The 16025-nt window shown below is 36.7% G+C and overlaps 1 protein-coding gene across 1 annotated transcript in view; it reads right to left on the bottom strand.

The window, feature by feature from the left end:
• Window positions 1-2014: 2014 nt before the first annotated feature.
• Window positions 2015-16025, bottom strand: part of LOC131969091 (copine-9-like) — a 187009-nt gene continuing 172998 nt past the window's right edge. The window contains exons 19-20 of the mRNA XM_059330229.1: window positions 6377-6450; window positions 2015-5189 (exon numbers count right to left, since the gene is read on the bottom strand). Coding sequence (XP_059186212.1) covers window positions 4962-5189; window positions 6377-6450 — 302 coding nt within the window. The 3' untranslated portion in view covers window positions 2015-4961. The remainder of the gene's footprint in view (window positions 5190-6376; window positions 6451-16025) is intronic.

Consider the following 16025-nt stretch of genomic DNA (forward strand, 5'->3'; position numbering starts at 1 on the left):
CTTTTCCATTCTTGTTATTTTAATTGCCCTATCTTTTCAAAACTGCCTATGGACAAGTGTTGCGAATTAGCACTTATGCTAAAACACTTCAACAATGCATCTGGTCTGTCCAATGTAATTGCTATGTCCATATCAAATAAACACTCAATAAAAAAATGTGTTTACCAGTTTATTAACAACCGAAGCATTGTGTAATTACATTTTTTTCTGTATGAATTATGGCGGTACAACTTTTTTTTTAGTGTTTTTTAATAGTCACGAGGGGACCATGAAGGCAACATGAATGTACTTTTGTTTAATTAAACTGTGGAGTGGATTTTTTTAGCACTGGATCATTGACACTAACATTTGCTATTATTAATTAGTATGGGCGTATTATATGCTTGCGAATTTGTATGATACTTTATACATTTCTAATGCTTCATATTTTAATTGAAATATGAAGCCAAAAATAGTTTCATAATTTACCAAATCAACATTCCTTATCCCAGCCAATGTTTCAATTTCATTGTATTGCCACTGAGTGGCAGTGTAGTAACATGTTAACATTAAAAATCCTTCTCCTCCTCCTCCTCCTCCTCCTCGTCCTTCTCCTCCTCCTCCTCCTCCTCCTCCTCCTGATGATTAAACCAATATTTAAAGAGCATGGCACCCTCTGGGTTTAGACTAACTTTGATTTTTGATGGTAGAAGCATGTAGTAGAAAATAAAACATACCAAATATGTTAAATGAACTCTCTGGCGAAATCACATCACTACACTCAGAAATATATATATATGTTTATATTAAATGATATGTTTATATTAAATTATTATGGCTTATATTTAATGAAGACCTAAAATCCAGTGTCTCAAAAACAATTGAATATTACAAAGACCAACTTTAAAAAGTTTATTGAATATGGAAATGTTGGCCTCTGAAAAGTATGTTCATCTATATGACTCAATACGTGGTTGGGGCTGTTTGACTTTTCCATGATATTCTAATTTATTGAGATGCACCTGTAAGCCAGATCTGAAATGTCTTTTGTCATTAAATCCAAAACAAGTTTGAAAGTCCAGTAAGTCAATATAAATGGCATACCTTAGGTTCATTTATGTACCTTATTTGTGTTTTGCAACTCTTATCTTTCAAACGCCTCTTAATATGCCTGATGTAAAAACATCCACACATGGTCAGGTGAGGAGGTAGACAACGAACGGTACCCTTTGACCCCCTGCTCACAAAAAAGCTATCATTTGCAACTATTTGACCCTTTTTCCATTGATTCTGCAAAAGAAGACAATAACCTGCTTTCGGTTTTTCTGCTGCATCTACCTGGAACATCTAACAACATTCACTGAAACTATGGGCCAGTTTAAAACTATGATAACCAATAACTCTGCCTTTCACGGTCACTGTTTTTAATGTTTTTGCATGTGTTTTGTCTGTGCTGTTTTGTGTTTTCTCTGTACTCTTGACATCATTGTGAATGAGGGGTTGCCCTCAATGATTCCTCGAGAAATAAATAAAGGATCAATGAAAAAAATGCAGTATAAATTTGTGCTCACAAAAGTTAATAGGGCCTTCTCAAACTACCCACCCTTAAGCAAAAAGAAAGAATGCACCTTTTATCATTTTTTAACGTTCCCAAACATAACCCAATAAATTCTGTCAAAAAAGTAACATACACTGCCTGGCACAGCCTAGAGCTAAGCCTTTAACATATTTTTATTTGGTTTCTAAGAAAAAGGTAAATAAATAAATAAATAAAAATAAGAAAAAATGCACCTTTTATCATTTTTGAACGTTCCCAAACATAACCCAATAATTTCTGTCAAAAAAGTAAGAGACTACACTGCCTGGCACAGCCTAGAGATAAGCCTCTAACATATTTTTATTTGGTTTCTAAGAAAAAGCTAAAAAAAAAAAAAAAAAATCTTCTGACCAGCACAAATGTGACAAAAATAACATGAACATATATGAAGAGTACCAGAGAAGAACTAAATGGAAGAAAGGAAGACTTCACAAAATATTCTGTACATCACTTTAGATGTATTTACATTGAACCTACATGTCAGCAGTATGGAACACACTAGACTGGGGAGAAGTAGTGAGCAGTATTGTCTGTCAGTGTAATCAACTACTGTACACACTGTATAGAAAGCTCATGCTTAATACAAAAGTATCCAATACGTTTTGTGACTTTGGGTGAGTGTACTTGTTGACCATAACACACACATGCATGCATGTTTTAAAGACTGTGTGATACAAATCTATCCTACAACTCATGTATCTCTTATATGTTTTGGATTATTACATTGGCAGTTCCTTCAACTATACTGCACACAATAACAGTAAAAATAGAAAGAACGCTCCTGCACAGTACATAAGTCAACACATGTAGGAATGTTGTTAGAAGTCATTTTCAAATATGAATACAGAATAAGATACAGACAAGTACAATCATTGGCAGCATATTGGCCCAATAAGCATGCAAAATAACACAGATTTCCTGTTTTGTCATATAAAAATAGAGTCCTCCCTCGCACATACTGGGATTATGACATAAATAAGGCCACATATCCATTTCCTTTCTGATACATTATGACACATGCTTAATTATCCAGACAAATCCAGATGAATCCATTTGTTATTGTTGTTATTACCCAACTTTCTATTTTTGTGATGCAGTTAGGTTGAACTATTCTCTTTGATAATGTACTTCCCCCAAATTCAACCCCATGTGCTATTGGTAGAGCAACTTATTATGACCCATGTTAATGTTTCTAGTTAGCAGTGGCCTCTAGCCGTAGTAATTATGAAGGACGCCGAGATAGAAGTGACATTAGCAAGTGCACAGGGAGGAAGTAATTAAAACAAATGAAAAATGACTGTTAGGGCGGGTGAGAGGGTTAAACAAACTAGGACTTTCATCCAGTAGACTGTCCCATGTGAAAACAAAATTCAGTTATGTTATTTGAAGTAACATATTATTATTTATTATATTATTTATTACGTGTGTTTATCACTACATAAATATGAGGCTACTCTATAGCATATATTTAGAGATTTATTGGACAGAAATTAAGCTCTTCCAGTGCAGAAGATGCAAAATGTATTTTCTATTATTAGGTTTTGGCCTTGTTTATGTCTGTAAAACGGTTGAATAATATTAACTTTGATTAATTAAGCACTCTCTTTTCAGGTGTTACATGTTACAAAAAGGGAAAGGGGAAACTTGCCCCAACTGAAGAAATGTTCAATGTGTTGCAAGGACTGTCGCAAAATACAAGGAGTCTAGAACTGCAGGTCTGAATCTGCAGTCTCCGGGTCTGCAGAGACATACTATTGCTTGTGGGTCTTAATTGAGGGTAAGAACCAACGACATATGGTGTCATAAGGTTTGGAGGACTTTTATTCTGTTGAGTTGTTTGCTAGGCTTGGCTGTAAAATACAGCACAGCCTGTACAGACAAATGAATCTGGGGTTTCTACTGGAGCACTCACTCACTTTAGCTTGAATCATTCATGTGCAGAACAAAAGCATAACAAATGAAATCACAAAAAAAGGATATGTCTGGAAAAAGTCAGCATTCACCGCAAATCAGTCTTTATACAGTAGCTAGTGTTGTGACTGACAGCTGCAGGAAATATGCAACGTTATATCAAACACCAGAAGTGATGAAGGAAGCTGTGCATACACTAACAAAGGCAGGCAGTCTGAGTAACTTTGACACAGCACTACATACCAAACCTCACACTCCTTCTCACTCTTTTCGTTGGTGTATTCTCTCCAGTAAAAAAAAGAAAAAGAAAACTAAAGGTGAACCTGACGCTTCCACTCATTCTCTGCTACATATGAAGTATTCTGGCCTGTGAAATGTGCACTGACCAACTCTATTCATTTTAAACAGGTACATGCTCTAGACAGCTTGAGAACCAGAGGCAGCCACCTCATGAATGATTCATCCCAAATGACAGCCCCAGCTGAGAGAGTTACAATTTGGAGGAAGAGGGGGAACAGCAGAGCACAGACATGGCAATATTCAGCTTTGCAATATGGGGCTGAAATAGTCTGTCCCTCCTGATATTAAATTGTACGGTGGCTGGGGAAAGTGGATATGCTGGAGAGGGGAATATTTCAGTCTGTTCTCCATCCCGGGCCAATTTCATGGCCATATATATATTTCCTGCTTTCACCAGGCGCTTTCAAGTGTCCTAGTGGGATTAGTTTAGACTTGCCATCGCTAAGTCTCTGGATGTTGACCTTGAAATGTAGAGCATTCACCACCCCTTTACATAAAAGCACATTTCAATTTTCATATTTAGCATACATAAACATAGAGCATACATTTTCATGAAGCAATAAAAAGAACTGGTTTCCACTGGGTGTCCGAAGTCACAACCAGAACAGGGTTTAAATTATGCTTCTCTATTTTCAGACCCCCTGTGTTACTGTGAAGCCTTTAAAATGCCCTGAGAGTAAACAAACAAGGAAAGGACATCAGCCTCAGTGCCATCTTTCTTCACAACAGATAGAAATCAATTGGCTGGCTACTTCAGGATTTATTACTCTATTACAGCAGTCACTCTTATCACTGTGAGCAGGAACAGTGTCACAGAAACTGAAGTGGGGCAGACGGAGGTATGGACTCAACCTCTGCAGAAGAAGTGTTGTCTGTATTAGTCACTTATTTGAAAGGTGCTGACAAAAGTCACAATCAGAAATGTTGAAAGGATCAAAGTGCATGTCTACATGTCAGGTCCAAATCTTGTCAAAGGAAACTTCCCCTCCAACACGTTTAAAAGATGTATTCTCTTCTGGTAGTTGTCGCCATCAGTCTTCAAAATCCTGACTCAGTTCCTGTCTAGTACCCTGAAACCCTGAAACCATGCAACACATACACACACAGAGACAAACACACATCTCTCTTTGCTCATATCTGCAACGACCCTACTGCTCCACTCGCTGTGCTCGTCTCAGGCGTGCATGTTGCGCTCCTTGTTGGCAGGAGCGGTGGTTGTGGTGGTGGTGGACATCGAGGGGGAGTCTGAGATGGCAGACAGTGGGGGCCGGGGCTCGATCCCCCGGTTCTTCATGAAAGACAGCAGCTGGTCTGGGATCTCTGCCAGGACGTCCTTGGCCAGCCGGGCCATGCTCAGGACCTGGTTCCCTGAGCGGTCGATGTAGTCTCGGAAAGGAACGAACTAGATGACAACAGGAAAAATGGATGATGATGACAACAGAAAAATGTGCCTAAATTTTGTGAAAAGTGTTTTGCCTTGTGCCTATCAGTAAGCAGTTAAAAAAATCGGTATATATACATATATGTATATATACATATATGTACATATATATATTAGGGCCGGGAAATTTTGTTAGTGCAACTGGCACTTTATGTTGAACTCTTTATTGTTTTGGCCAAGGTTATTGAGAGAGTTGGACTGAAATTAATTTGATTTTTTTAAACCAGCTGTTGGTAAATCAACAAAGTCTGTTATGGCCTCTGAAGCAACAGAGAGATGTTTTCTAATAGTCAGGGTTTCCAATGTTCTGAATGTACTTAGTATTGTGTTTTACTTAAAAAACCAAAGTATTATAGTTTACAGAAGGTCTACCTACCTATAGGCTACCTGAATTTATGAAATATATTTCTAAATATGCTATTGCTACACTTAATGACAAAAATTGCACTGGTCTGTTGGACTTGAACATAAATAAACAATATTTTTGTTGCTTAAGCTTATGTAGTCAGTCATTATTCAATGGTATACTAAAAATCCATGTGAAAAAATTACTTATATATATATATATATATATATATATATATACATATTTGCTCCAAGTCTTTTTATTGATGTTTATGCATAAAGAGGTAATGTAATGGTAATAATTGTATAATGTATATACATATAAATAATAATAATAATAATACATAAATTTATATTTCTTAAACTTGTTGATTGCATGATGAGGGTATTTATACTTTTTTTAACCTTTTGATCAAAAATAAATATTTAATTCATCATTATTTATGACGAAAACAAAACTAGCAAGAAAGAAGAAAAAGAAAACTAATTGTTTTGCTATAAACAAAATTTGCCTTTTTTTCTTTCACAAATATTATGCTAGGATCTGATCATAACTGTGTTAACCTTCTGTAGCTTCCGATATACAGTTATGTTTTCCTAGTTAAATACTCTCATATGGGCCTTTGTTTAGAATTGAATGTTAAGCTGTCACTGAGACTAGTTTAGGATCCAATTCTGTCCGACATGTCTTTGTGGTACAGATTGAAGTTGAACAAAATCAACTCCATATAGATTTCTTCTGTCTTTTGTCACAGTTATTGACATCACAATTGTGGGCCGTGTGTATGTAACATATACTTTACCTGGACGATGTCTCTCTCAGCAAAGCGTCCCCTGGAGGACACTCTGACCTCATCCCCATCCAGCTCCTCCATAGCTGCAGACAGCAAACATTATTAACTGTTAGGTAGCCATCATATACTTTACATTATACTTATACTTTGTTCTTACACAACCAGAGTGACAAATACAAAATAGAAAAATATATTTAAATGCAAAAGTTTAATCATTTTGTTATTGTGTTCTATTTTTTCTAACCTGGGATCAACGTTATTATAGTTAACGAAAACTAACGAAATAACAAACTAGAATTGAAAAAACATTGTTGTTAACTGAAATAAAAATAAAAATGAGAGTTTTTAAAAAAACGATAACTAACCGAAACTGTATTTTGTGGTTGCAAAACTAACTAAAACTAACAAAAATTATAGTGAAAATGTCCTTAGTTTTTGTCTGTTGTTTGACTTTTTTCATACATAAACCTTTTTGGTTGATATGAAATCTATTTAATCTATCTGGTTTTATGACTTAATAAACTTATTGGGGCTGAGATGCATCAGACAAAGGAAATAAAGGCAACATTTATTGTGACCCTATTGAATCTGGCACCCAACAAATACCCCATTACAAAAAAACTAACACTAAAACTAATAAAAACTAAACTAAAACTAAGCATTTTCCAAAAAGTAAAATAATAATTAAAACTAGAAAATTTCCTCTGGGGAAATTCTGAAAGGGCCACGGGGGCTACTGCCGGTGTGTGTACACTATGATGAGATTCTTCAGAGATTTCAAACTATGCCCTTTAACCTCAAAATGTGTGTGTGTATGTGTGTGTGTGTGTGTGAGAGAAACATGTATGTGGGGAGTGTGCACGCATATGCGCGCATTTGTGTGTGTGTGTGTGTAGCGAAAATCGCATAAAGTTACCTGTGTGTGTGTATGTGTATAATTAAAATCACATAAAGTTACCTGTGTGTGTGTGTGTGTGTGTGTGTGTGTGTGTGTGTGTGTGTGTGTGTAATTAAAATTACCTGTGTGTGTGTGTAGCGAAAATCGCATAAAGTTACCTGTGTGTGTGTGTGTGTGTGTGTGTAATTAAAATCACAAAGTTACCTATGTGTGCGTGTGTGCGTGTTTGAAGCATGTGTATGCATGTGTGAGGAGTGTGCACACTTACGCGCATGTGTGTGTGTGTATCTGTAACTGTAATCACATTAAAGATCAAAGGCAATCAAATCAAAGCAATCAACTGAATTAAGTGACACCTGTTAAAGTTCCAAAAGAGTGACAGCAGCCAGAGGTGGACTGGAATTTCTGGCCTCGATCAGAAAGCATTTTTGGCAAAACCATAATACCTATCATTGATCCGACTTCACTTTGAGCGTCCTGAGTTCTTCCTGAACGTCTACATATGTTTTTTTTTAAAGAAAAATGAAAAAATAGCTTTGTTAGAGCGATCTAAAAAAACTGTTACAAATCCCTTTTTTTAGAAATCTTCCTGCGTTTTTAATATGTGAGCCAATGAGGCTGTTGGTGGTGTTGTTGGTGCATCTGTGCGTCTTACGCCCAAACTATAACTCTGACAGCTTTACCAGAGGATTGTGAGGGAGAAGACAAATTTTCCTACGTTTCTATGTATAAATTATTTCTGTAGAGTGGAATTTGAGGCCTGGAGCACAGCTTTCAAATTTATTTTTTGACAGTTTTTTCTCTCCCTCTACACTCTGGCGATGATGTCACACACTGTGACACGAACATTCCGTGCAATACACACCCATTATAATCTCAGAATTTCTCCAAAAATGATCATGGTCATTGAACAGGGATTGATAAAAAAACTATATGACCTATCGAAACGTGGATTAATACACTGATACACAAGACTTGTGCCTACTGTTTAAAGTTTAAATGGAGTAGGTGAAATTATGCCGGAGAAGTAGACGTTTAAAAATCTCCAATTATTGTTCTTTTTCGCTCATTTTTTGTCGGCCGTCCCATTCATTTCAATGCAAAATTTTGGGCAGTTTTTCGTAAAAATTCATATTCTGTAGAGAAAAGTAATAGCACACCGATCCCGATCAAACCGCACGTTTTGATATATAATTTGTCCTGCAACTCTTGAAGTTGTAGGACTAGTAGCGGGACGAAATTGCATCCGGAAGAGGAAGAAGAAGAAATCCACAGTATAACAGTAGTGTCCCGAGCACTGGTCCCTACAGCTATTGCTGTATGGGACCAGCGCTCGGTGCGATTGCCCCGAGGCCCTAATTAGCAAACACACTTGAAAAACTAAAAAAACTCATTAAAACTAACTGAATTTGAAAACAAAAATTGATAACAAAATTAAAACTAAAACTAATGAAAAATCCAAAACTATTATAACCTTGCCTGGGATGTGAACTTTCGTAAGTATTATGCAGCTACAGGAAATTGAGACCATAAGAAATCGGATTTTCTTGACTTTTAGTCTCCTGATTGCTTGCAAGACCCCCTTTAAGTTGGTTCTAGCTCTGTCCAGGTGTTTTCTGCTGCAACCAGCAGCTCTATAGCGCACTCTGTCAGTTTGTCCATCACTTGTTCAGTCAGTTGCTCTGTTGGTCATATGGTCCACAAAAAATGTCCCACCCTCTAGCAGCCACAGCTTTCCCCCTGGGAGTCTGAAATATGGCATGAAGGTCAAGTGTGTGGGTGCAGCATGTTCTCACTCCCAACTCGTCAAATAGCCACAGCCCTCTGTGTGTGACGCTAACCTGCAAGAAGCCTCTAACAATATGTACACTGGCTTTCCATTGACTGTAATGTTAATCCATCTGTGTTGATATTAGATGATTAGTGTAAATGTAGTAATCATAACTAGCAGTAGACAGATGATTACCTGTTCAGCCAACTGGCAAAAGGGCAATGCTAATGGCCTATAACAAAAATACTCATGACTGGTTAACAGATTCACATAGCGTGTCCAAACTCATACACCCATTTGTGGTAGTCTCTTTTGAGAGGCATCATAGTTCTCAGCAGAGAGTTCCTGTTTCTGTGTTTCAAGTTAACCCCGCCCCCAAAACTTCAGCCTCTCCACTCCTATAACTCATAAACTGTTTGTCATACAGCCTGGCAGGAGGCATCATTGGACCAAGGACAGTAGTTTTTAGCTGTGAACAGCAGCTCTACAACTACACTGTAAATAATCGCTGTATAATTTACAATAAAAATCGGTCCTTGTGACAAAATCACAGTAGTTAAAGCATTACTGTGGAAAAAACACAGTAGACAGTGTAGTACTGTGAATAGTAAAGTAGACTACTGTATTTTTCCATTGTTACCATAATTTTAATCAGAATCGTTCCTATACAAATGCTGTTTAAATAAATAACTTAAAGTAAAGTTTTTCATACAAAAAAAAGTATGGAAATCAATTGTAATACAGTAAATGTATTAATATTATTTTCTTTAGTGTACAGAGTAATTACTTGCAATTACTACTTATTTCTATAAAAATAATGATGAAATTATTATAAAATTAACAGCATTGTTTACTGTGTCGCATTGCCATATACAGTACCATTAAAAATCACAATGTTTAACTCTTTTCATGTTCTTACAGTTTTTTTTTATTTTATAGTAAAGAAACCAGTACTGTAAATAAGACTAAAATCACAGTGTTTGGTTTTTATTTTACAGTATAAAAACAGTACTGTAAATAAAAATACCGTAGTTCTACTGTAAATAATAATTACAGGAAGTTACTTGTTAATTGCTGTCAATAAATTACTGTAAAAATCACAGTGAATTATTTACAGTGTAGCTCTGACAGTCACACATGAACTTGCATAGGGGTACATGGTCAGACTGTGAGTGGACAGCTTATGAAGATCTTCTATTAGTCCACTGCTAGTGTGCTATACTTGTTTTTATTATTTCGAAATCCTAGTCAAAATAATTAAATAAAATGGAATTTAATTTAATTTAATTAATTTACCGCACAAAAACTTAAGCTGTCTGGCTAACTTGACTCACTTCCATTGTAAACAAAGTTAATTAGGCTACGTCTCACAGGAAAAATATCAGCCACTGCGGGAACATTATTTAATTTAGAATTTATTTTCTCAAACAGCAGCTGAAATACTTTAAGATAATACTGATAAATATTCCGATATAATACTGTGTGAGTATATAAACAGCTATGCCAATGTTTTTTAATTATTTTGGGTGAGGTGAGAAAAAGGGCAAACGACTTACTAATCCATGCAGTCATTTAATAACATATATAGAACTGAAGTGTTGGTTTGTGTTAAAAACATTAATCTTCATAATGAAGCTTCAACACAGCCTCTGTGATGTCTGGGACTAAGACCAAAGGAAAGACAAGTGCAGACCCAGCTGCTGACAAGCCATGCAACAGTCCTCAGGGACTAATAGAGATTTAGACAAAAGACAGGTTGATGTTCCCTTCTGTTCCCTGCTGCTCTCGAAGTGGAGGTAGAAACAATAACTTATTCTGGAAACCAACCTCATTAGTGCTTATGTAGGCCAGAGGAAGGAAGGGAAGGTAAAGATCCTGACTGGAAAACACTGCATGAGTTCTGCTTCAGTCTATTTATAGTTTCTTGTCAACAAAGCAAATCAGATGAGCAAGTGGCAAACAGTCTGTGGCTTTCTAAAGAGGGACCCTTTTCGTATTTTAATTAATAGAGAAACTGAAAGGAAAGGAATACTGATGGTAGAGTGGTGAGGCTCCACATGGCACGCAGAAATGGCAAATGGTGGTTGGGAGAGGCAGGGGAAAAGAGCAGAAGAACATGGCAGACAGAAGGGGTTAAAAATAGAGGTAGTGAATGAGGGTAAACCTTGATGTGTGGGGGGAGGTCCACAGAGACACCGAGCCTGATAGGAAATCTCCTGTTAACCTGAATAACACATGACAAGTGTGCGTGTGTGTGTGTGTGTGTTTGTGTTTGTGTGTGTGTGTGTGTGTGTGTATGTGCATATAGACTCTCCACTGTGCCTACTCTCTCAGGAGATCATTTTCAAGGCTCCAGCTTCTAGTTTACATGTACACACACTGTGTTAATACAGTAATTGGCTTCAGCATCAGCACTCATTATCTATTATGAGCACATTTACCATAAATACTTCAATGTTCGCACTTGGACGGTTAGATAAGATTTTTGCTGTTGGCTACCATCTTGGTCACCATTTTGAAAAAAAGTATAATCTTAATGATAGTTCCCAAATGCAATGCAGATAAATCCAACATAAATCCTTGATATATAATCAACATCACATTATATCCAGCATTAATATGAAAATTGATCTAAAAGCAGTTGTCACTGGCAGCCAATTTGGAAAATGGCCGCCATATTGATCATTTATGAGGGTCCATATCTGTATTTTTTGTGTGTATTTGGCCATAGCGGTACCAAATTTGATGCTTATATTACATATTATCCATTGTTAATGTGAAATATATTATATATTATCTATCTATAAACAGTTGTCACTGGTGGCCATCTTGAAAAATGGCTGCATTATTGAAAATTTGTCGTGCCTCCACATCAAATTTTTTCCTATATGCCTTCGGCAACAATCATACCAAATTTGACGCTTTTATCATAAAATGCACAATCCTTCTGGTTATCTGCCCAACTAAAACCCTGTTGTATTTCCTCTCACCCATGAAGACGCTACATACAATAAAGGTTGAGATTGAAGGATTCTTAGTTCAAAGTTGGTGATGAAACAATTACATCCCAATGTCCATTTAGCAGATTGTTTTGCAACTACTGCTTCCAAGATCAACTATGGACCTTCTATCTTAGGTTAAATGTTAAAATTCGTACACCTCTCAACAAAAAACTAAAAAAGAAATTAAGATTGGAAAAATAAAATGAATATAGAGAGTATGATATTTAAAGCAGTTATACTTTTCTATCATTCAAGCCTGTTAGCATGCTAACATTTGCTGTTATTTATAAAAACAAAGTACAGCTGAACCTGATGGAAATGTCACCAGCTATGCACATAAGTAACTTGTAAGTATCGGAACAAAATCATCTTATACCTGATGATGGTGCAGGATTTACCACCATTCATACTGAGGTGATGAATGTCTGTACACTAAAGTGTCTGCAAGGAAGTAATTCCACCTGTATTCAATAAATTGCTATCCTCCAACATAACAGAGGGCTCTCATGTTCAAACTGACAATCTTCTCACCTTATATACGATTCCTTAGGCAATACTATTAGGAAACATTACATACATTTTACTGTTATGCTGATGATACCAATTACAGTATATCTATTGATCAAATCAGATGAAAGTGTTCAGCTAGCTACACTTCATGTCTTAAAGATGTAAAAACCTGGATGACCTGCAATTCTCAGACAGACCAAATTAAATGTATTGTACTTGCCCCAAACATCTTTGAAACATATTATTGAAAGATGAAGTTACTGTCGATGGCATTGCCCCGGCCTCCAGCCTATTCTCCGGTCTCTTGGCCAATGAAATACATCAGAATACATGTGGGAGTATTGCAATGCAACATGGGACTTTTTCAAAACTTTGAAATCATCACCAAAAAAAGACACAAAATGACCAAAAAAGACACAAAATAACTTTTAAAAAAATGACACAAAAAGACATAAAATGACTAAAAAAAGGACACAAAATGACACAAAATGACAAAAAAAAATGACCAAAATGACTAAAAAATTACCATAAAGACAAAACGACTAAAAAAAGACACAAAAAGGCACAACATGAGAATACATGTGGGAGTGTTGCAATGCAACATGGGACTTTTCCCAGACACTTCTGTTGAATTTCCAGAAAAACTTCAGGTTTTAGGGGGTTATTTTAAAATCGTCCACAGGTTTTACAGGCATTTTTTTTACAGCCGTTTTAGACCTAAATGGGTTAAATAAGTGCAATTCAGAATTGAATTTAAAGTCCTTGTCCTCACTTAAAAAGCCCTTAATGGTCAGGAACCATCATGTCTGCACTCATTACCCTATTACCCTACTAGAGAACTGCGCTCCCAGCATGCAGGGTTACTTGTGGTTCCTCGAGTCTCCAAAAGTAAATTGGGAGCCAATTATCAAGCCCCTTTTCTGTGGAACCGCCTTCCAGTTTCAGTCCAGAAGGCAGACACCGTCTCCACATATCTCAAATGTGCTCAGTTACCACCAACTTTCTAATAACTTTACTGGAACTGCTTGTGGCAATTACTGCTGATTTTCATGAATTTTAATGTTTTTGCAGTGAGGCTCATTTGCATAGAAAGAGGCCAATTTTGTTCCAATTGTTTATATATTATCTAATTCAAACTGTGCAAATAGCACAGGAGCACATCGATGCTATTTGCTTGTCAGTGCAGTGAGTAGTGCATATCATCCTTTAAAGATGTTCTGAGTTTATTTTTGTCCTATTTCCTATTTGTTTTTTTATCCTATTTGTTCAGTCTTTTGGGAATTTGACATTGAGTGTACAAAACTAAGGAGAACAACCTCTTGCAATTTCAGAGATCATTCTTCTTCTTCTGCGAGATGATATTTTTGAGCTGCTTAGCATCCTTGAAAACTAGCCAATCAGAAGCAAGGGGCCACTGAAAGATGGAATGAATTGGACTGAAATAACAAAGTGAAATGTACAGTAGTGTTCATTATAATAGCAGTCAAATGTGACTAACCAGATTAATCCAGGTTTTTAGTATATTTTTTATTGCTACATGGCAAACAAGGTAGCAGTAGTTCAGTAGATTCTCAGAAAACCAACAAGACCCAGCATTCGTGATATGCACACTCTTAAGGCTGTGCAACTGGGCAATTAGTTGAAAGGGGTGTGTTCAAAAAAATAGCAGTGTGGCATTCAATCAGTGAGGTCATCAATTTTGTGAAAAAACAGGTGTGAATCATGTGGCCTCTATTTAAGGATGAAGCCAGCACTTGTTGAACATGCATTTCTCTTTGAAAGCCTGAAGAAAATGGGTCGTTCATGACATTGTTCAGAAGAACAGCATACTTTGATTAAAAAGTTGATTGGAGAGGGGAAAACGTATAAAGAGGTGCAAACAATTATAGGCTGTTCAGCTAAAATGATCTCCAGTGCTTTAAAATGGAGAGCAAAACCAGAGACGGGGCAGAAAAAGGAAGACAACCATCAAAATGGATGGAAGAATAAGCAGAATGGCAAAGGCTCAGCCAATGATCAGCTCCAGGATGATCAAAGACAGTCTGGAGTTACCTGGAAGTGCTGTGACAGTTAGAAGACGTCTGTGTGAAGCTAACCTATTTACAAGAATCCCCCGCAAAGTCCCTCTGTTAAAAAAAAGGCATGTGCAGAAGAGGTTACAATCTGCCAAAGAACACATCAACTGGCCTAAAGAGAAATGGAGGAACATTTTGTGGACTGATGAGAGTAAAATTGTTCTTTTTGGGTCCAAGGGCTGCAGACAGTTTGTGAGACGAGCCCCAAACTCTGAATTCAAGCCTCAGTACACAGTGAAGACAGTGAAGCATCATGATATGGGCATGTTTCTCCTACTATGGTGTTGGGCCTATTTATCGCATAACAGGGGTCATGGATCAGTTTGCATGTCAAAATACTTGAAGAGGTCCTGTTGCCTTATGCTGAAGGGGACATGCTCTTGAAATGGGTGTTTCAACAAGACAATGAGCCCAAACACACTAAACCAGCAAAATCTGGTTCCAAACCAACAACACTGATGTTATGGAGTGGACCTTAATCCAATTGAGAAATTGTGGGGCGACATCAAAAATGCTGTTTCTGAAGCAAAACCAAGAAATGTAAATTAATTTTGGAATGTTGTTAGAGAATCTTGGAGTGGAATAACAGCTGAAAGGTGCCACAAGTTGGTTGACTCCCTGCCACACAGATGTGAAGCAGTTATAAAAAACTGTGGTCATACAACTAAATATTAGTTTAGTGATTCACAGGATTGCTAAATCCTAGAAAAAAAAAAGTTTGTACAAAATAGTTTTGTGTTTGTAAAGTCAATGGCAGACACTGCTATTTTTTTTTTTAAAACACCCCTTTCAACTAATTGCCCAATTGCACAGTCTTAAGAGCTGCATATCACGAATGCTGGGTCTTGTTGGTTTTCTGAGAATTTACTGCACCTACTGGTACCTTGTTTGCCATGTAGCAATAAAAAATATACTAAAAACCTGGATTCATCTGGTTAGTCACATTGGGCTGCTATTATATTGAACACTACTGCACCTTGTTCCAAAATTTCGTATTTTCATTTTTATAGATCAAAGTTAATTCATCTTTGAGCCACTAATTAGCTCTAAATTTTCCCCAACTGAACAACTTACATTCTCCAAAGGGGATCGACAAAAGTAAATCTTAAACTCTTTTCTCTTCAAACATTATTTGAATAAACGACAAGTTTGTTGCCCATTTTAAGATGAATCTTTCAAATCCAAGAATATGTGTGAAATGTATTTTTAGCAGCATGAGAAGACAAGCAGATGAGCTTGAGGGAACAGAAAGAAAAAATATGCAAGGAGGGATGAAACAATCGAGAACAGAATGAGTTATGATAAATTTTGATTTCAAAAGGCTGATCCCCACATGGTGCTCCCTGAGAGGCTCGGCTCTGACTGGTGGTGAGTGATGTGTGGAGGTCTACTCAACCAGAGA

The sequence above is a fragment of the Centropristis striata genome, chromosome 3 (assembly GCF_030273125.1).
Source record: "Centropristis striata isolate RG_2023a ecotype Rhode Island chromosome 3, C.striata_1.0, whole genome shotgun sequence".
Taxonomy (NCBI): domain Eukaryota; kingdom Metazoa; phylum Chordata; class Actinopteri; order Perciformes; family Serranidae; genus Centropristis; species Centropristis striata.